Source organism: Helianthus annuus, chromosome 12 (assembly GCF_002127325.2).
Source record: "Helianthus annuus cultivar XRQ/B chromosome 12, HanXRQr2.0-SUNRISE, whole genome shotgun sequence".
Lineage (NCBI taxonomy): Eukaryota > Viridiplantae > Streptophyta > Magnoliopsida > Asterales > Asteraceae > Helianthus > Helianthus annuus.
In genome coordinates, this window is record NC_035444.2 from 6,455,617 (window position 1) to 6,477,547 (window position 21,931).

At 35.7% G+C, this 21,931-nt stretch overlaps 2 protein-coding genes across 2 annotated transcripts; one reads left to right on the forward strand and one right to left on the reverse strand.

Moving 5' to 3' along the window:
• The first annotated feature begins 10,409 nt into the window (after positions 1–10,409).
• Positions 10,410–16,465, forward strand: LOC110893934 (two-component response regulator ARR12). The gene is made up of 6 exons (XM_022141091.2): positions 10,410–10,920; positions 11,633–11,785; positions 12,924–13,301; positions 13,393–13,469; positions 14,369–15,355; positions 16,131–16,465. Exons 1-6 carry the CDS (start codon positions 10,761–10,763, stop codon positions 16,200–16,202), a joined length of 1,827 nt encoding a protein of 608 aa, XP_021996783.1. The 5' UTR covers positions 10,410–10,760; the 3' UTR covers positions 16,203–16,465.
• A 921-nt stretch (positions 16,466–17,386) lies between these two features.
• LOC110893932 lies at positions 17,387–21,444 on the reverse strand. The gene is made up of 3 exons (XM_022141090.2): positions 21,028–21,444; positions 19,981–20,004; positions 17,387–17,874 (listed from the first exon to the last, which is right to left on the reverse strand). Exons 1-3 carry the CDS (start codon positions 21,215–21,217, stop codon positions 17,573–17,575), a joined length of 516 nt encoding a protein of 171 aa, XP_021996782.1. The 5' UTR covers positions 21,218–21,444; the 3' UTR covers positions 17,387–17,572.
• Positions 21,445–21,931: the final 487 nt, after the last annotated feature.

The following is a 21,931-nucleotide window of genomic DNA, read 5'->3' on the forward strand; positions in this document are numbered from 1 at the left end:
TTCACCCATGTTTTCAGCAACTCCTTCTCCTCCCTTCTTTTTCGCTTCAAGGTCATCACGGGGAGGGGTTAAGCCAACCGTCATTGACGGAGGGGAAGCAGGGGGCGTGATCTGAGAAATATCCACCACTCGAGGCTTCTTGCCAGTTTTGACCACTGTCACAAAACAACAATTAAAAACAACTCGAAGAAACACGAAAGAAGTACACAACTAAAAGCCAATTACCAGCAGGTGGAGCAGACGCAGCAAATATCTCCCCCAGCAGATTCCCACGACCCCCACTAAAGACACCCAGATCAATCTCAGATTCGGAAGGCGCGAGAGGAGCCTCCTTATGAAGTTTCGCTTTTTTTGAAGCAAGAAGAGCAGCGGATTGCTCATCAAGTTTGCGTTTATGATCCTCGAGGGCTTTCTTCCTCATATGCTCAGTTAAAGTAGCACTGTCATCCGGATCCGACTCTCGAATTCTCTCACCAACCCCTAAACCAGACAACGTGTCAGAGACAACCACATAATCTAGACAAGGAAGAGTAGAGGGTCGCTTACGAGAAGTACCAGCAGCCTTGCCCTCCGCCTTCTCCTCTCTCCTCCTAGTCTTATCAGTTTTCGCCTTTTTCCTTGTCTCCAACTGAACAGAAGGATCAACAGGCATCTCTGCATCAGCAGCATCATCAACAACCTCATGCACAGGTTCTGCAGCATCACCCCGCGTGGTACCTGCACGCGCGCAACGAGAGGTTAGACCTTCAGGGGTTTGGTCAGAACTCCCACTCGAAAGAACAACGACTTCTTCTCGACCCGAATCGACAGGGTCATTCTTAACATCTTCACCTAGAATATCGTTGGCATATCTACTTAGGCTTTCATCAGTTGGGTGCAAGAAACGGCCCCGGATTTGGTCCAACCACGTTGGTTTCCCATTCTCTTGAATAGCTTCAACGATGGCACCCGCCGCCTTCGGGTCCAAAACATTTATCAAGCTATAGCCAACTGCAAAAGGACAAGAAGATAAGCGAAAGCAAATAAAAACATAAGCAAGAATAATTCAGAAGTAACTTATGAAAGTAACACACATTTGCCCCGATAGCTATAAACAGGTTGACCCAGAGGATTATTTGGCACCCACAGCAAACTCATTCCGGCACCAACCAAAGCCATCTCCTCCAACTGAGAAATGGCAGTCGCTTTCTGGGTTATCTTTTTGTACCAATCTTGTGCAGCATAATCCCCCATAACATCAACTTTTGGAATCCCTTGGCTCACCTGCCGATAAGGCATATCTATCGGAATTACACCACGACGGATGTAGAAGAATTTTTGCTTCCAGTCGTGCAGGCTCTTCAACGGAACGGAACACACCGGAGCAACACCGGTCCGCGCTTGAAATGAATAAAAACCACTAGCATAAGTAACACTGTAAAACACGTTGAACATCTCAAACGTAGGCTCAATCAATGCGGTAAGCCCTGCAAACATACTCAAAATGAGTAATACGTGGAAGCCCAATCGCATTGATTTGTGAAATATGCAACCCATAACCCCTCAAAACGGAGGCAGTAAACTTCTAATCGGTAGCCTAAAACTACCCTCTCGAAAAAATGCAGCATACAAAGTGATATAGCCTGGAGGAGCATCCAGGGCAGTGGACCAGCAGGAGGATACTGGGCTCCCCACTCGGGGCGAAAAGCCATCCCCTGAACAAGATTGTTGAACTGCTCCTCCTTCCACCCAATGACCGCTTGGTCAGGACCAGGAGGAGCCCTCCCCTTATACTTTCTCTTTTTCTGGGTAGGATTTGTACCAGACATGGTGAAGACAACGAAGGGTTAAAGAAACAATCGAAGTAAAGAAACAAAGGAACGAAAAAGATGGAGAAAACATAACTTGAGAAATTGGAAAAGTGAAGAAGAGGGAGAAACCATCTCCTATTTATACCCATCGCATTTAATGCGATTGGTAAGGGACCGTCAGAGTCCAAGAAAAGCAAACAATGAGGGAGTGACACGTCAGAAGAGAGAGAAGACGTCAGCTCTTTTTTCGGGAAGCATGGGTAACAGGGCCTGCTGACATGACATAAAGTAACTGAAAAAGCAACCGTTCGCCTCCGATAAGACAGGGATGTCAGGTTGTCACACCAAACACTTCCCCAAGACCACCAAACTTCCATCAGAAGGAAGCAATAAGGAGCCAAAAACCCATGCGCCATGCGTCCATTTGGCTCACTTTTTACAAAGGGCCAAAACCCATGCGTCATGCGTCCATTTGGCTCACTTTTTACAAAGGGCCAAAACCCATGCGCCATGCGTCCATTTGGCTCACTTTTAACAAAGAACCAAAACCCATGTGCCATACGTCCATTTGGCTCACTTTTAACAAGGAGCCAAGACCCATGTGCCATGCGTCCATTTGTCTATTTTTTACAAAGGGTCAAAACCCATGCGCCATGCGTCCATTTGGCTCACTTTTAACAATGAGCCAAGACCCATGCGCCATGCGTCCATTTGACTCATTTTTTATAAAGTACCAAGACCCATGCGCCATGCGTCCACTTGGCTCATTTTTTACAAAGGGCCAAAACCCATGCGCCATGCGTCCATTTGGCTCACTTTTAACAAGGAGCCAAGACCCATGCGCCATGTGTCCATTTGGCTCATTTTTTATAAAGTAACAAGACCCGTGCACGGCGCGTCCGTTTTGTTCAAATCTTTCTTTCAAATCACCAAACTCCACGCGCTGCAAAAACCACTATTCTCATAAGTCCAGAATCCCTCCTAGGCGATCAACTCAACTATAAGGCACACTGGACTGGGGGGACTTGAAGAGGTATGGTCCCAATTCCCTGCCTACATGGCAGAGACCACACCACTTTTTGAGCATACTTGGCGACCACATCAGCAAAACAATCCAGAAGTTTCTAGAAACTTCTGGAAGATCCGCAGGTGGCACCAAAGATGCTCTACCAGACATAAAGGACAACACGTGTCACCACTCGCAGGACGCCACGTAGGCCGGCGACAGATTAAGGGGCAGAACTGACGACACCAGTACAAGGTTTCCAGCATGGGCAAATATAAGCGCGCCACGTGTACCACTACACCAGCCACAACAGAGCAGACCAAGAGGATATTCCCCTTGGTCGGACAGCTGGAGCGCACCCACAGCTGGCACAGCTGCACCTCCCTCCTTTACCCTCCGGCTATAAATAAGACCCTTCATCATTCAGGTTCAGGATCTTTTACTCTCTATACTCACTCTATACACACACTGTTTTATTCTCTCGGAACAGTACTTATTCTCACGCCGGAGCCTGGTTAAGAGGGAAAACTCCCTTCTCCCCCCTCTTAACGAGACTAACGGCGCTACTGTTTTGCAGGATTTGAGCCATTGTCACAAGTAAGGAAAGAGGTTGAACTCATAGAAGAAATAACCCCATCTGTTAACCTTGGTGTTAATCGGTGTTTCATCAATTTCAATCCTTGTAATTTTAGTTCACTTTTTGGTACATCCTAAATATTTGAGTTTCCAAATGATGCCGCATACAAAAATGCGTCACGTAAAAAATATATAAAAAAATACATTATTATTGTATGCTATTATAGGGTCTTTGTGGCGCCAGTCAAATTTTCTTTTTCCTCCCTGTTTTCCCTAGATTTCCCTATTTTACATGGAACCATCCCATTTTTCTCGTTTTCATATTTCATATTTAAATTTTAAATAGAAAATAATTAATATATATACTTAGACACACAAACACATGCGTATATATGTATTGTGTTGTGTGTATATAAACGTGAGGCTAAGATCAAATAAAAAGTTTATTTTGCCTAAGTAAGATGAAAATAAATTTTAATCATTTATTTTTCAAATCAATGGTTAAGATGAAAGTGTAGGAGAAAGGAGGAGTGTAAGGGTATCTTGGAAAAATCCTATTTATAAACTTTTTCTCTCCACATGCAAGGCACATGCATATTCCACCCTCATTTTTTAAACGTTCATAAATTTTTTATACGACATTATTTTTCATAAAAATTTTACCGTAAAATCGAGCGACTTTTTTTCTTTAATTTGAGTAACATATTGCTATATAAAATATGTTACTAAGAAACCCACTAAAAGGTGTTGTATTTCTATGTTGTATAACATTTTTTTTGCTGGATTTTTGTACTAAATTTTTGTGCTAAATTTTTTGTGCTGAATTTTTTTGTCTTAATTTTTTTCTCAATTTTTTTTGTGCTGGATTTTTTGTACTACATTTTTTTTGCTGGATTTTTTCGTGCTATATTTTTTGTACTAGATTTTTTTTGTGCTATGTTTTTTTGTACTACATTTTTTGTGCTATATTTTTTTGTACTAGATTTTTTGTACTATATTTTTTGTGCTATATTTTTTTACTACATTTTTTGTGCTGTATTTTTTTTTGTTGTATCTTTAAAAAAACAAAAGGGTGCCACATGTCATTTTCACTCCTATTTATAAAGACCAAAATGTCTTTCATTTCTACTTATTAGGAGTGTCACATGTCATCATCACAATCCTTCTTAGGCTACATAGGCAAAATCCACTTTTTAAGGATCCTTCCCCTATATACGTGTGTGTATATATAGATACAGACAAAGATATGTATGTACAGTAAAACCTCTATAAATTAATAATGTTGAGACCGAGAAGTTTTATTAATTTAGCAAGATATTATTATATCGATAAATTAAGAAATTATTAAGTTAAAGAGTTGTCTTATATTCGTGAGCAACTCTCAAATTAATGCATTGACCTTCAATATTTTCATGTTCGTTCACTTTACCTATTTAAATAAAATAGAAACAAGGACATTCACTATAAATTTTAAAATCACATCAACTATTGCTTCTAAACTAAAAGGTGTTAAAGGTGATTTAGTACCTTCGGAACCGGTCACTCGGAAAGAAGCATTGCAAGCGGCAACAACTATTCACAACTTTTTGTTGCAATACGAGAATGTAGTGCCTGAACTCTTAAGTGCAATGAGGATATTTAAAGATTAACTCAATATAGATTTGAAGTTAAAAAAAAAAAAACAAGTGACTATATCTTCATTTTTACTAGAGAATCCTAGAATTTTGAAATATTTTAGTAATTATTAATTTATAGTTTCGTCGGGAAAAATATATTTACATTGAGATTTCAAAAAGAGTTAATTACATAGTTAGTCCATGTGGTTTGCACAAATTAACATCCTTAGGTACTAATAGTTTAAAATAACATTCTAGGGTATTAAGTTTTCATTTTGTAACGTTTGGAGGTATTAACGTTATTTGTAGGTTTAAAATCACATTCTATTAGTACCTAAGTATGTTATTTTATGCAAACCATAGGGACTAACTATGTTAATACCCTAGAAGTTAATACCTCCAAACGTTACAAAATGAACAGTTAATAACCTAGAAGGTGATTTTAAACTATTAGTATCTAAGTATGTTATTTTGTGCAAACCTCAGGTACTAACTATGTAATTAACTCTTTCAAAAATAAAAATTTTATCTTATTATTTTATTGATTGGGGTCCAATTTTGTACCGGTCCTAAGTTGGGACCGGACAAATTATTAATTTTATCAAGGTTACTAATTTATCGAGTATTAAATTATAAAGGTTCTACTGTATATGTGTGTTTTGAGTCGGTGGGATCGGTGAATAATCGTTGATTGGTGATTTTATTTTGTTCCATGTTCAAGACTTGGGGCCGATGTTCCCGTCTTCTAATACAAACAAGTTTAAATACTAGCAAGTTGTAAAGTTGTATGTAATGATTTTTAAAAATTTGTCTTTTGATGTCTAGTGTTATTTATAAATTCATGCATAAAGGTTTAAAAGTTAGTTCAACTGAAAGATAGATTTTCTAAGTTAAAGTCATTAAAAGGGAAGTTTTAAAGTTTATAATGTTAAAAGATAGAATTTTAAAAATAAACATACAATTTTAGGTTTACTTCACTTTCTCGAAAAAGAAAAATAATATAAAATAAAACAAATGTTGCAACGTTATTGTTCCCGGTATATAAACTTTCATGCCAATATGGTATAGCCCAGTTGGTCAGGGGGTTTTCCACTAAGTGGTTTCCTCCTGGGGAGGTCTCAGGTTCGATTCCTACTAAGTGCAAAATTATGTAAATATGGGAAAACACCTCTGGAAGGGATTCGAACTTGGGGTGAGGGGTTTTAACAGCATATGCTGGCCCTTTGGAGTAAACTGGAAATCCAGTTGATCTACCGTTCAAAAAAAAATATAAACTTTCATTTAAAAATGATTCAAAAGATATTAGAACATATTGTTCCCACACGTCAATTATAATTATAAAGTTATTTAATAATATCACTTTCTCAAAAAAAATATAAATTAAAATAAACGTTACAAACGTTGTAGTTCCTGATATATAAATCTTGATTAACTATTATTGGAAAGATATTAGAACACATTGTTTCTACACGTCATTTATTAAGTTATTTAATAGAACATGATTAACAATCACCAATAATAATAATAATAATAATAATAATAATAATAATAATAATAATAATAATAATAATAATAATAATAATAATAATAATAACATAAACAAATCAAACATGTCAGGACCTCATCAGCATAAACACAACCCTCCATTTGAAACATGTCACATTCTATAAACCCAAATCAAGGGTTAACAATGTCTTGGTAAAATTTAAATATCTGAACCATCATAGTTTATCTTAAAAGGTTAAATCACTCAACTTAAATCGGTATAAGCTAAGCATTCTTAGATGTATCAGATGAGAGATAAAATTATGCTTTATGAGAAAGATAGTCTTTTAGACGGTACTAAATTAAGCAAAGAAGCTATATAAAGCATATCGACGAATTAACCAGAGATAAGATTTATTGAAACATGAAATTAATCAATAATTGTGTTTCTAATTAAGGATTATACCAAATTATGCAAAGGAGCTATATAATAAACCAATACTTCAAATGGTCTTTGTTGTTAGATCATCTTCAATAAATGGTTTTTGGGGTGTTTTGAAGGGAAGAAAATGTTTGGTGAAGGAGAAATGTGTGAGGTGAAAGAACGAAGGAGATTGAATTGTTTTTACGGGCAATTTCATATATACTCTTATCAACTTACAAAATATCATATATATCTATGTAAAATTATAAATATCATATAGAGTGGGGATCCTATGGAAAGTGTGTTTTTTCTAGAAAGTCTAGGAAGTGATCTGGGCTATCCAATGGGTGTGTTTAATGGTTGAGATCATCTTGGTGGCATTTTGGTAATATGTGTTTCTTAAAAATAGGATTATTTAATTAATCAGGGGTAGATATGCCATTTAGTTTGTTTTAAATATGAAAATAATTGTCATTCTATAACCACCCCACATTTCTTGTGATTTCTCTCTCTCTCTCCCTCTTTCTCTCTCTCTCTCTTCCTCCTATCCTTCATGAAGAAACACATCAAGAAAACACATCGTATTAATCTGCTTGCTGTTAAAACACAACGTCAAGAAATCATCCAGCATTACCAGCATGGATGGTAAAACACAGCGTATGAATCTGCTTGCTGTTAAAACACAGCTGTATGAATCTGAATGCTAAAACACAACTATATGAATCTGTTTGCTGTTAAAACACAACTATATGAATTTGAATGCTAAAACACAACTGTATGAATCTACTTGCTGTTAAAACACAACTGCATGAATCTGAATGCTAAAACACAACTGTATGAATCTGCTTGCTGTTAAAACACAACTGTATCAATCTGAATAATAAAACACAGCGTCAAGAAATCCTCCAGCATTACCAACCTGAATGCTAAAACACAATTGTATGAATCTGATTGCTAAAACACAACTGTATGAATTTGCTTGATGTTAAAACACAATTGTATGAATCTGGATGCTAAAACACAACTGTATTGAATATGAATACTGCTGGTGAAGAAGAAAACGACAGAAAGAATTGTATATACATATGATTTGAATGAGATTTGGATGAGATTTGGATTCGAAACACAACCAAAATTCCGAAAATCATGGACATAATCAGTTACCTTCGAGATCATGCAATGTTAGTTAATGAAATATAAATTCCAAAAATAAAATTAAAATGTGACATTACATAATTGCTCTTCTAGTTAAAATAACTCAATGCCACATGTCCAATTCTCATTGCTTCCTAGACTTTCTAGAAAAATTACACTTTCTACCCAACCCCTACTCATATCATATATACCCTTACAAAGTAATTGAAATACTATATATATATATCCAATTCATTAAAAACACTTTAATAAATGACAATTTTCCCTTTATTTTTCTAAAACTTTTAAATCTCATATATGATCTTTAACTTCAAATATTGTATTTACTCATTTCAAGCTTAATTTATTTAGTTTAAATATTATATATGGAAAATACTATTATTTATGCGAAAAATAAAAAATAAAAATGAGTAAAAATAAATTTATGTATTATTTGTTATATAAAAATATGAAGTTAAAAGATGAGCATTTTTTTAAGTTAAAAAGTAAGAGTAAAATGACTATTTATTAGATTGTTTTTAATAAATTGGGTTTTGATATTTTAACTATTTTATAAAAACATATATTATATTTTTAGTTTTGGTTAGGTATATATGAAAATTTTCAAGTTTGTAAGAGTGTATATGAAATTAATCTTTATTCTTAACTAAAGATACTTAAACGCGTTTTGTAAGCGAAGAAGAGAGAACAAATGATTGAATAATTGTGATATGACGCTTAAGGCGCACTTTTGGCATCTCTAAGATGTTCATTACCTACATATTACCTTAAAATGGAAAATTAATATCTTTAATAAAATTCATTAATTTAAGATTCTATACCTCCACTTAATTACGATATCACCCTTTAAACCTCTAATTAAAAAAAATCATATCACCATAAAAGCTTTTGAAGATTTCAATATAGCATGTTTATTACTATTTGAGTTGCATATGATTAATAGCACAAGTGGGGTCCATTATCCCGATCAAAGATTCAAATTAAATGGACGGCTAGGATTATTTATTCATGGGGTTTCTTTATTCCTTTACCAATTGCAATGTTTTTTATATTTAGCAAATTAAGGTTATAAAATATGAAGTTATTATTGGAAAAATTGACATGACCCGTTACAAAAGTCACTTCGCACCAAACCACATATTATCAACCAATATTTCCAAAATTGGACAACCTTTCAATGGTTTAAGTGGTATAATTTTAAATTTTACACGTTTTTTAAATGTGGTTTTTGTTAGATTTTTATATTTTATTCCTATATTTTTAAATATTACACGAATGCATAATAATTCAGATTAAAAAAAATGAAAGTCATATTCAAGGTCCACCATTTTGGATTTGTTTGATATTATTATAATTAATTTTAAAATTTAGAAATATTTAAAATATAATAAATATATATAACACACAACACGATTAGTAATACATGTTTAAAAGTTATCCTTGTAATTAAAAGAAACGAAAAGGTATATAATTCTGAGACACTATGGCAAGTTATACGTCCCGCTTACGGTATGCGCCTATAATGTATATATGTGTGAGCCATCGGGGGCAAAAGTGAAACTGCACTAATTTTAACGTTATTTTACTAATTTCGTGAAAATAACGTTAAAAGCTGAGGATGGTTAATCATGCATCATGTGGTGGCGTTGATAGCTGAAAGACAAAAGGGTACATGCACTAATCGAGTAATTGGTCTTTGTCTCGATTGCTGAGTGTTATGTGCTTTATAAGGCTTGATGCAAAACTACTATCGAGCCGAGGGTCTCACTGGAAGCAGTCTCTCTATTCCTGCGGGGTAGAGGTAAGATTGTCTACATCTTACCCTCATCAAACCCTACCTTTGCTTTACTATTGATGAGATTTACTGAGTATGATGATGATAATGATGACGATACTATGGCAAACTAATAACCCGTATACTCCATCAATTCGGGGTTGAAACCAGTTTAACCAGTCAGTCCAAACCGACTTAAGAAAGATTGTTCCAAAGTTAATAGATGTTAATGTTAATATATTAGCTAACTTTTTCATTAATAAAGTTTCTTAAAAGATTTATTTTTACAAGTTACAACAAACCTTTTAACACCCAAAGTTATCACACTTCCATATATGTCCATTTTAGTGCTAAAAAGAGAAGAAAGGAGAAAAGAAAAAAAAAAGCTCCATTATTTCTCAAAGGGAAACATATGGAAGTTTCATATACATGAGTGTGTGTATCTATACTATACATTGATCCTACCCAAAAAGAATATTATATTTAAAAGGGACTTTTTATTTCTGCAAAAGGAGGAAAAAAAAAAGAAAAGCAAAGCAAAAGACAAAGACATATACATACACATGTATGTATGTATATATGTATGTATGTATAGAGAGAGATTTTTATGGTTTTTTTGATTTATAATTGTGTGTTGAAAGCCATTCAATCTGTTCTGGCCAATTTCTTCCCCATCATTGTCAAACATGTATTAAGCTCTAGTCCAAGTCACTATCTTGTTTTCTCTCTCTTCAAGATCCTGTTTCTCTCTCTAATATCTTTGAAATCATTCTTTTTTCTTTCTGGGTTTGTTTTGTTCATCAACAAGATGGTCAAACAAATGCTAAAAATCCAACCTTTCTGAATCTTGTGCTGTTTCTTGAATCTTCTTTCTTTCTTTCATCTGTTATTCTTATTTTCTTTTTACAATTGCTGATTTCATTCAAGAAACAAGATGACAGTTGAGGAAATTAGAGGGTCTGTTGGGGTTAATAATAATAATAATAATAATGAAATTGACAGATTTCCCATAGGGATGAGAGTTCTTGCTGTTGATGATGATCCAACTTGTTTGAAATTATTAGATGGGCTTTTAAGGAAATGTCAATATCAAGGTTAGTTTCTTTAATTCAGTTATTATAATAATTTCATTATTTCATATCTAATTTAGGTCTTTTTTTTTTCTTCAACAGTTTTGTTGTTTGAATCAAGTTTAGGGTTTTAATTTTAAAGATCATATTTTTAATATGTTTGTATACATATTACAACATATCCCTCAGAGCATTCCCATCCAGTCCATCATATGTAATGTGTGGGGTTTTTAAAATGTAAAGAGTATAAAAAGTGGTTGTGAGTGAAGGAGAGAGAAAATATTACTGTTCATCTGTATATTTGGGGGGACACTGTTCACCCACTATAATTTTTTAATATATATTGAAAGTGCTTGTGAGTGAAAGAGAGAGAAAAATGTAATATATCTTGAAAAGGAGAGAGAAAAAGTATTTGTTTTTAGTGGAAATATATTGATATAGGAGTTGTTTTTTAGTGAAATGTATGTATATTTTTAGTGGATTGGATGTGAATGCTCTCAAAGGGTTTCACTTTTTTGATATTTTTATGACAATTGGTTTATGTATGTGAATCAAAGCATTAGATTTTACTTTTACTTTGAAAGTATTTGATCTGTTATAGGGATTGTTTTTTTTTTTTTTTTTTTTTTTTTTGAAAGACCAACAAATAATTTTATAGGGATTGGTGTTAGATCATATTTGTGCTCATAAGTCATGACTAATCATTTTTTAATTTTTTAATTTTTTTTTTTTGCAGTGACAACAACAAATCAAGCAAGAACAGCATTGAAGATGTTAAGGGAAAATCGAAACCGGTTCGATCTTGTGATCAGTGATGTTCATATGCCAGATATGGATGGATTCAAGCTTCTTGAACTTGTTGGTCTTGAAATGGACTTACCTGTTATTAGTAAGTGCTTATACACTTTCTTGATTCAATAACTCATTAATTTGTGTGTTTAGCATCCTTTATTTAGTTGTTCTAAAGTCAATAAGCTAATAATTAAGCTCAAAATTGATGTGGGTTCCATTAGTTATTGAAAAAGTAAAATGTTGTTAGCAGTGGCGAAGCTTGATATTTTCGACCGCGGGGTCGAAAACGTATATACCAAAATATTTTTATAAAACCAGGGGGTCAAAAACGTATATACCAAAATATTTTTATAAAACCAGGGGGTCAAAAACGTATATACCCAAAAATTTTTATACGAAAACTACATACTCTCTCTCTCTACTACTGAACGAAAAGTTTGGGGGGTCGGCCGCCCCCTCCCGCCCCTATTATACTACGCCCATGGTTGTTAGACTGTTAGTTGATTTGAGTGTATGTGTGTGTTTGTGTTTGACTGTTTGGCACTGGATATTGAGGTTTGAAGTCGATTAACCGATGTGGGCTCGGTAAGTTTTTGTCAAAGGTTAAAACTTTTAGTTGGTCCGAGTATCTGACCGAAAAAAAAAAGTCAAACTGAAGCAAGATAGAGTGTTCTTTAACTGTACCTGATGATTGAGGTCAAAATTAAATGTGGGTTTCATTAGTTTTCTTCAAAAATAAGTGTCAACGTTATAACGATGGTATAATTTGTTATTTTGGCGTTCATTATTGAGTCTTAAAATCATAATCTGGAGTGGGTTATGTAAGTTTTTTGTTAAAGCTCTAAACTTTTGGTTTGTTTGACCCCAAAAAGTCAAAACATCTTACTGATATCCATGGTTGTAAAAATCACGCCTAGCCTCCGATTAATCGCTAGGCGGTCAACAATGGTCAAATCCGGTCCTAATCGGGCCAAATATCGATGGCAGTCAAGCAATTTCGGTGAAATTCCGGCCAAAACTTGTAAATTCCGGCAATTAATCCTATCTACTTCAAAATATGGGTCGAAGAAGGTGTCAAAACATGTCTACTTAAAAAATTACATATAAAGATGTGTGTATATTCATATAAAACTGAAAATTACATATAAAATCCTAATCTGATTAATCGCTAGTCGGTAGCGTCTAGCGATTCTTACAACGCTGCTGATATCTTATGTTTCTTGGAATTGTTACAGTGTTATCGGGAAACAGTGACCCGAAGCTTGTAATGAAGGGAATCACTCACGGTGCGTGTGATTACCTTGTGAAACCCGTTCGCCTTGAAGAACTACGCAACATATGGCAACATGTGATCAGGCGAAAAGTTGAGTCAAAATCTCAGTCAAGGTCAAACAATAACCAAGAAAGGCAGAATCACGACGGTGGGCCAGAAGCCGGTAGTGGAGATCCAAACGGGAAAGTTAATAGAAAAAGAAAAGATGAAGATTTCGAAGATTTCGAAGATAACGGGAATGAAGACGATGATCCGTCAACACAAAAGAAACCGCGTGTTGTTTGGTCCATTGATCTTCATAGGAAATTCGTTGCCGCTGTCAATCAACTTGGGATTGAGAGTAAGTCGTTTAATGACTTCAATCCTCGTGTTTGTATATAAACTTTTTTTTTTTTTTGACATTTTTCATATTTGTTTTTTGTGTAATGCAGAAGCTGTTCCTAAAAGGATTCTTGATTTGATGAACGTCGAAGGTCTTACAAGGGAAAACGTTGCAAGCCATCTTCAGGTTCACTTATTTTTTCACAAAAATGCCATTTTTGTCGTTACAATCCGATTATTACAAGTTCGGTGTTACATAATTACTTTCAAAATACAAATCTAAACGCCTAATTCTGGCACACATGAATCTGACATGAAAGTAAACGTAAACGAGTTAGGACTTAGGTTAGGGTCTAAATGGGTCAACCCACATAACTTTTTGAATAAATGGGCTGCGTTCAGGTTGGGTCATGGATAAACGGGTTGATCCACAAACCTGTTTAAAATTAGAATTAAATTATACCATGAAGTAAAGAGTATTATCTCAACCCGTAAGGTTGACCAACCTGCTTACAACCCACTTAACGCGCCGACCCATTTAGATAAACGGATTAGGGGTGCAAACGAGCCGAGCTGAGCCCGACCTCGATTATTATCTATTAATTAATATATTAAATGAAAATAATATAAACAATAGACTCGTTTAGGCTCGCGAGCTCGATAAGAGAAGCTCGGGCTCGTTTACTAAACAAGCTTATTTTTAGGTTCGGGCTTGGCTCGTAAACAAGTTTAAATAAGCTCGGCTTAGTTCGGCCCGTTTACTAGACAACGTTAAATAAGGAGTAAATGTTGATAAAATAAATAATAAAAACTAATATTACACTAAGGCTGATAAGCTCGAGCTCGGGCTCGATAAATAAACGAGCTCTAATATTACACTAAGGCTTGATAAGGCTCGTTTGGAGCTTTTTCTCAAGCCGATCTCGAGCAGCTCGTGAGTCGCTCGGCTCGTTTGCACCCCTAAACAGATATGTAGGGCGTGTCTGTATTGGGCGAAACCATCCCGCCAACCTAATTCAGCTTCTCATAATCCAGATTCTGGCTATGTACAAACGAATAATATTTCTTCATTTTCACTTTTTACAGAAATATCGGCTTTACTTAAAACGAATCAGTCAACAAGCAAACATGGTGGTTGCGTTTGGCGGTAGTAAAGACCCGTCTTCTTATATGAGAATGAGTCCACTTGATGGAATCGGAGACTTCCGTTCATTATCCGGTTCTACAAGACTACCAAACGCTCAGTTATCGTCGTATCCACCTTCCGGTATGCTCGGTAGACTCAGCAGTGCAACCGGGATGACCCTACACAGCCTCACGACCCCAGCGTTGATCCAACCGACCCACACCCAAAACTTAACCGGTTCGGTCAACTCACTCAACAAGTTCCAACCGGTTGTATTACCAACACCACCGAATCACCAACCCACGAGTCTTCTTCAGGGAATTCCAACTTCGTTTGACCTTGGTCAACTTCAACCGAGTAATAAACCGAACAACACCCAACTCCCGGATTTCAACCCGATCGATGAATCTCGAATCTTTAACGGTTCTAGCACCTTTCCTGTTTCAAGTAGTTCCACTTTTCTCGATGTTCCGCAGCCCATTGGTGACGGTTTCAACAACCAACTGCCGCCTAATAACAGCCTAAACTATTGTTCTAACACTGCTCTTATTAACATGATTGCTGACACAATGACCGCGTTTGGCTCTAGTATTACTACCACACCTTCACTACCTCTTGAAGGTCAAAGTCAAAGGCATGCGCAGTATGGTAACCAAAGTTATGGTCCGTATTCAAGCAATGGTTTTAGCGGTTTAGCCGCTGCCGCACCGCCGTCCAGTACTGGTGGTTTAGGTGGACCGGTGAGTCAATCGAATGACGGGATTTGCGGGGTCTACAATAGGTCAAATGGCAATGGTGCACTCGCTATGCAGATGAACAACAAAGAGACTCATAGGTCAAATACTAAACTGAAAATGGGATCTGGTGAAAACTTTTTACCGAGTGGGTTTGTTGCAAACAACAGTTATGATTCGTTGGATGATCTTATGAACGGAATGATGAAACGGGTATGATATTTTTTGTTTGCTTTATATTACTCCTATTATATAAGTAGCGGGTTACCACCCGTGCTCCGCTCGACTTATTTCGTTATAAATAAGCAAATCACGAGAGTTAAAGTTGTTTGATGTTTTAGTTAAGAGGCTAAACATATCATTATTAAAGTTGAGGGGCTAAACATGTCATTATTAAAGTTGAGGGGCTAAAGTTGTTTTAGTTAAGAGTCTAAGGGGTTGTTTGTTTACCTCTTAATGGGGCTCTTAATGGTTCAGACCTCTTACTGGTTCAACACTTACTGGTTCAGACTGTTTGTTTCACGAGCAAATGTCTGAATGGTTCAGACAATTGCCTCTGAATGGTTAAGCATTATACCGAGTCTGAATGGTTAGGACCTCTAATCTGAATTGGTCAGACATTTGCCTCTGAACAGTTAAAGCTTTATACTAGCTCTTAATGGTTCAGACCTCTTACTCTTACTGGTTCAGCACTTAACCATTCAGATGTTGCCAAACAGCCCCTAAACATGTTATTATTAAAGTTGAGGGACTAAAATTGTTTATTATTAACGTTGAGGGGCTAAAGTTGTTTGATGTAGTTAAGGGGCTAAACATGTTATTATTAAATTTGAGGGGCTAAAGTTATTTCAATTAAGGGGCTAAAGATGTCATTACCAAAGTTGAGGGACTGAACATGTCATTATAAAAGTTGAGGGACTAAAGTTGGTTAATGCCAAAGTTGAGGGGCCAAAGTTGACTGACGGAAGAACTTCAAATGTTTTTGCAGGAGCAGGATCCAACGATCTCGATGGATGGAGAATTTGGATTCGATCCTTATTCTTTCGGATCGTGTATATGATGATGATGATATAGTAATTATTAGCTCTCGACTCCTGAAGAACGATAAAACGGGGCTGCAATATGACAGATTAGGTTTTATTAAATGAGAAGTTTGTATCAATATGTAATTTATTTTGGGGAGTTTTATATAAACTTGTAGCCGGTTTTCTATTGTGGGTTGTACTGTTTTTAGATTTTTTTTTTATTTTTTTTTTCAAATCTATTTTCAGGCAGTGTTATGAATATTATGGTTGTGATGCAAAGAACCGGTGTTTCTGGTAATCATGTTGGTTAGCATTTACAAAACCAACCCTTAACTACTAAAACTTGTGTAATAATAGGCAAATGACATGTAACAATACTCCCTCCATCAAAAGTTCTTAAATCATGGAATTTGGGTCTCCAAGATCGGCTCGTCGAGACCTTTCCGTCAGCTGGTCATGGCCTCTTGATTCCAACCGTAGCCCAAGTTACATCTGTGTAAAGTTTGGGCCTTTTTCTGCCAGGTTTTCCCCTATCAAGCTGGTCCATGTAAGAGTCAACTAATTCTTGGATCCGCTAGTGACACTTGGAAATCATGATATAGTATTTGTCATGAAGCACAATAATTATCTCATAAGAAAACATCAATAAAAATGATTTTCATACTGAAGAAACACTGACCTGAACGGTAAGGCTCCAACGAGGACTTCAACTCTTGGCGATCCAAACAGCTGACTGCAAAGCAGAACACCGTTAGGACTCGTTACAGGAATGGGGTTATTCCTGTAACCACCATCCGGTGTGAGAATAAGTCTCGGTATTTGGGAGTAAGAAAGTATGCAGAGAAAGAGAGTAGGTAAGAGCAGAATGAATCGTACCTTTGATGTTTACCTCTATTTATAATTTACCATCAGGGCTTCCCATAAACTAGGATGTACTCCATAAGTTAGGGATTTGCATGATCTTCCCAAAATTTTGGGGATTTGGTTACGTGGTTTATCCATGCAAAATGGAACATTCTAGAATAAACGTGTGTAATGGATTATTTATAATAAAATAATAGGTGATGACCGGGTCAGGTTAGCCGGTCCGGGTCATACCTCGTCACATACTACAGTGGGATTGGTTATGGCTAGGGTGTATGTGCATTGAACTTCCACCCCCTAACAATCAAGATAAATGAAGTTCATACCACATAACAAGACAAGCTTGAAAGCAACATAAGCATCATTCAACTTATATGATTACTCTTGAGGGCAAAATTTTGCTCCCCTACTAACAAAATCACTTTAAGTAGCTATATATAAATTCACAAAGTACAACACCGATAACGATCACAAAACCCGAAACCCGATTCAACAAAGAATAACAAAAACAATGCAAAAAAAAAAGTATCTGGTAATAAAATCATTCGCCTTCCCAACCGAGTTGTCTGGCTCTTTTTTCCCATAATAAAGTTATCTTTTTTTCTTGTCTCGTTAACGCTTCGGCTTGCTCTCTTGCTTGCTCACATGTTTCAGTCGCGGTGTTGCATTTTTCTGCCTCTTTTTGGTATTGGGATGCTACTCTTCTTGCTTCACCGAATGTAATGTTCATATGGCGCATGTGTTCTTCCCCAACCGTTTCTTGCAGTTTCAGTTCTTCCGATAGTAAATCCACAAACTGTTTTTCCATTTCTTCTTTTAGATCAGGATCATCTCTCCCGCAATCTGGATTTCGGGTAACAAAATCATCATAGATGTAAGTTAGTTGTTTTAATAGGATTACTAGTTACAATTCGGTGCCCTCAAATTATCTTTAGGAAAAGAGAGAACTGCCAAAATGGTCCCTGAGGTTTGGTCGGTTTTGCCACTTTAGTCCAAAACTCAAACTTTTTGAATCTGGGTCCCTGCGGTTTCACTTTTGTTGCCATTTTCATCCAAAAGCAAAATCTGGTCAGATTTTTCAGTTAACATCCATCTTTTTTGTCTTTTTCCTCCGTTTTAATGAAGGGCAAAATTGTCAGATTTTTTTAATTTGTTATAATAAAATGTTAAAAGACCATTTTGCCCTTCATTAAAAGGGAGGAAAAAGACAAAAAAAACTTGATCTTAACTGAAAAATCTGACCAGATTTTGATTTTGGATGAAAATGGCAACAAAATTGAAACCACAGGGACCCAGATTCAAAAGGTTTGAGTTTTGGACTAAAGTGACAAAAGCGACCAAACTTCAGGGACCATTTTGGCAGTTTACTCTTAGGAAAAACTGAACGGAAATGTATCCAACTTACACGTATTCTCTTTATTATTGTATGTAAGACTTTCAAACTTACCTTTGAATGTAACCAACCTGTTAAAACTTAAAAGTTACCTTTTGATGTAACCAACGTTAGAATATTATGCATGGAACTGTATCCAACTTTACACCCTTTTGCATCAAAAGGCAAGTTTTAAAAGTTGGTTACATCCATAGTTGTCAATAGCGAATAACGGACGATAGCGACAAGCTACCTATATGCTACGTAGCGATAGCGACGAAAAGAGCTCGCTATTTCATGTTTAGCCATAAAGTAGTAGAAACGTTTAAAGAAATATTTTACATGTATATTTTATCAAATACGCTATTTTTACATGCATGTTTCATCTAAATACGCATCCTTTTTAATTGTGAGACAAAAGAAAAACCCTAATGGGCATCGCTATTTATCTTTATCCAAAAAAAAAAAAAATACAAAAAAGGTCGCTATAAACATTATAGCGCCAGCGCTACGTAGCAAGTCATAAGTATGGCCTTCAAATTCAAGTCATAAGTATTGCCTTCAAATTCAAAGAGTACCATGTATAGAACAAATGGTGTTTATATTTGCATAAACGCTTTGTTATTTTGAACGATGCAAGTCATAAGTATGGCCTACAAATTCAAAGAGTACCTAATCGACCATTCTTTGTTTTCTAAACAATTATCAAGACCTATAGTATCTTCTATCACCAGGTTCAAGATCATCATAATGAAAAGTATGCACGGTTTTGAGTGAAGCACACAATGAAATTCGTTTCATAATGAATCAACATTTAAGTAATCCAAGATGTTAATTCTCTCAATTTAGAGCAAGAACAAATTTCCTTTTCAGTTATATGAAAAACACCTTTTTATCTAATCCATAGTTATTAAAGGTGCGAGGCGTACTCAGGGCGATTTGTTGGGCCCGAGGCCTTATTTGCGCCTAGGCGCGTCTGGGCGCTTGCTTTAATAACATTATTGGCATCAAGGTTTAAAAGAACGGAAACGAGTTTCGAGGCGTTTCCCTTCGCCTCACGAGGCATAAGCCTCGAGGCGAAACGAGGCGTAAGGCCGAGGCGGCATTAATAAATAAATATAAAAATTATATATATTATAAAAATAATAATACTAACTAATTTCATCATCAGATTCATCAAAATCATCAAAAACACACATAAAAAAGACATGTAAAGCTTGAAATTGACACAAAAAGTCAAAAACATCAAAAACAACTATGAAAATCCCATGAGGCGCACCTGAGGCGCAGCCTTTCTTAGCGCCTCAGTCCCTCGAGGCGCATATGCAGTAAAAACCCCATGAGGCGCGCCTCAGACTCGTTTTTTGGCTGTTTCGCCTCGAGGCACGCCTCAGGCGTTTTTTAAAACCATGATTGGCATACATGAACTAACTTGAAGATTAAAGGCGCGAGGCGCACTCAGGGTGATTTGTTGGGCCCGAGGCCTTATTTGCACCTAGGCGTGCCTGGGCGCTCGCTTTAATAACTATGATCTAATCATGATTCAATTCAATTAATTATAAAGGATGAACACGCACCTGTAACTGAAAGATTCGCCAAGCCTGCAATACATGAAAAGAAACAAGAATTAATAACTGGATCCAAGTTCACGGATTTTCAAAAACTATATACTAATAGTACAATCATTCAAATCCATCTTGTAATGTTTATTCAACATTTTACAAATAACATGGAAATATGAGATCCATAATATTATTTACAAAACAACCAACTCCATATTCCTTATCATGGTTGTAAAAATCCCGACTAGTCTCCGATTAGTCGCTGATTAATCACTAATAAGAGGTTCACCGATTAATGGCCGATGAATCACTAGGCTGGTAAATGGCGGCCCTGTTTCGGCCGGATCTAGGCCAAATTTTGACCAAACCTTATAAATTCCCACCAGTTACTTAAAAAAATGGGTCAATGAGGGGTTAAAACCTGTTTTACTTGAAAAAACTACATATAAAAATGTGTGTGTGTGTATATATATATAACTAAATATTACATATAAAGATCCCAGTCCGATTAATTCCGATTAATCCCTATTAATCCAGATTAATCGCTAGTCGGTACCCCACCAACTGAATAATGCCTAGCTATTCTTACAACAATGTTCCTCATTATACACCACAAGAAACAAAGATCTACCACTAGAACTCAAAATCTACAGAAATCCCAGATCAAATACAGTCTAATCAAGCAGGAAAATGACAATAATCACATCAAAAAATGAGAAATAATGCATTAAAAAGTAGAAAAAAGAAAAAGGGGTTTTATACTTTTATGACTTTTATCCTAATACTCTAATGATGCACATCTACACATATGATCAAAATAAGATACTAGAAACACTCTTTAATTCCATTCCACTTAAACTCAATTTCCACAAAAATCCCAGATCAACTACACCCTAATCAAACAACAAAATAGCAACAAAAACCAGATCAAGATTGCAAATCTTGAATCAACCAGTAAAAATAACAAAAAGGGTTTTACCCTTTTACTCTAATTGTCTAACAACACAAACAAACAATGAATTGGGTATCCAAAATTCGAAAAAAGTTGACATTTTTATGTACCAGGAGCAAGCTTGAGGAGTGAGAGAGGTGGAGGGCAATCACAAACACATGGAGGACAAGAAACTCCTGATTTCAAACTGAAACCCCTTTTGAGCCTCCAATAAAGAGCAGGCCCAGATACACAGAGTGCTGAAACCACAGCAAATATTACAAGACAACACCTTAAACATGATCCGGATCTTCTTGTCATCTTTGTAGATAGATAGATCTCCTTTTTGGTTGTGTGTGTGTGAATAATAAGTGCGTGAGATCAGATGTATTGTAGTGGGTTTGTTAAAGATTTGCGAGTGAATGTTGAAAATCGATTGGATTTTGTTTTGGGAGATATGGGTCGCACCGACAAGTAATAACATACCCGACCCGAATATGACCCACAAGTATTCGGTTGAAGAATATTGGTACCATAAAATAGTGGTCTCTAATGGTACAATTTCGTTATCAATTTAGAGGGTGTTTGGGGTTGAGTTTTGAAAATAAATTATGCGTTTTTGAATAATCAGAATCAGATAATTAACTGCAACAAAACGTGATGTTGAAAGATAGTGTTTGGATTTGATTATGTTGCTTGATATTACAATAATCAGATAATCAACTATTTGAGTGTTTGACAAATATATATTTAAAAAATAAACAAGTGAAAATCATTTTCTAAACGCAAATAATCAATTTTTGGAAAACTGTGTTTTGTTGTAGTAGGGGGAGCTGCGTTTTGTAACTTTCTAAATGCAAATAATCATTTTTTTTAATTTTTGTACCCAAACACTAAAAACTGATTATTTACGATTACAAAACTCAGTAATCTAAAAATCTTCTTCAAAACTCAACCCCAAACACCCTCTCAGTATCCACTTTTTAGCGTTTTCAGGATCGTTACTTTCGGTTCATTGGAGGTACGGTACTGGTT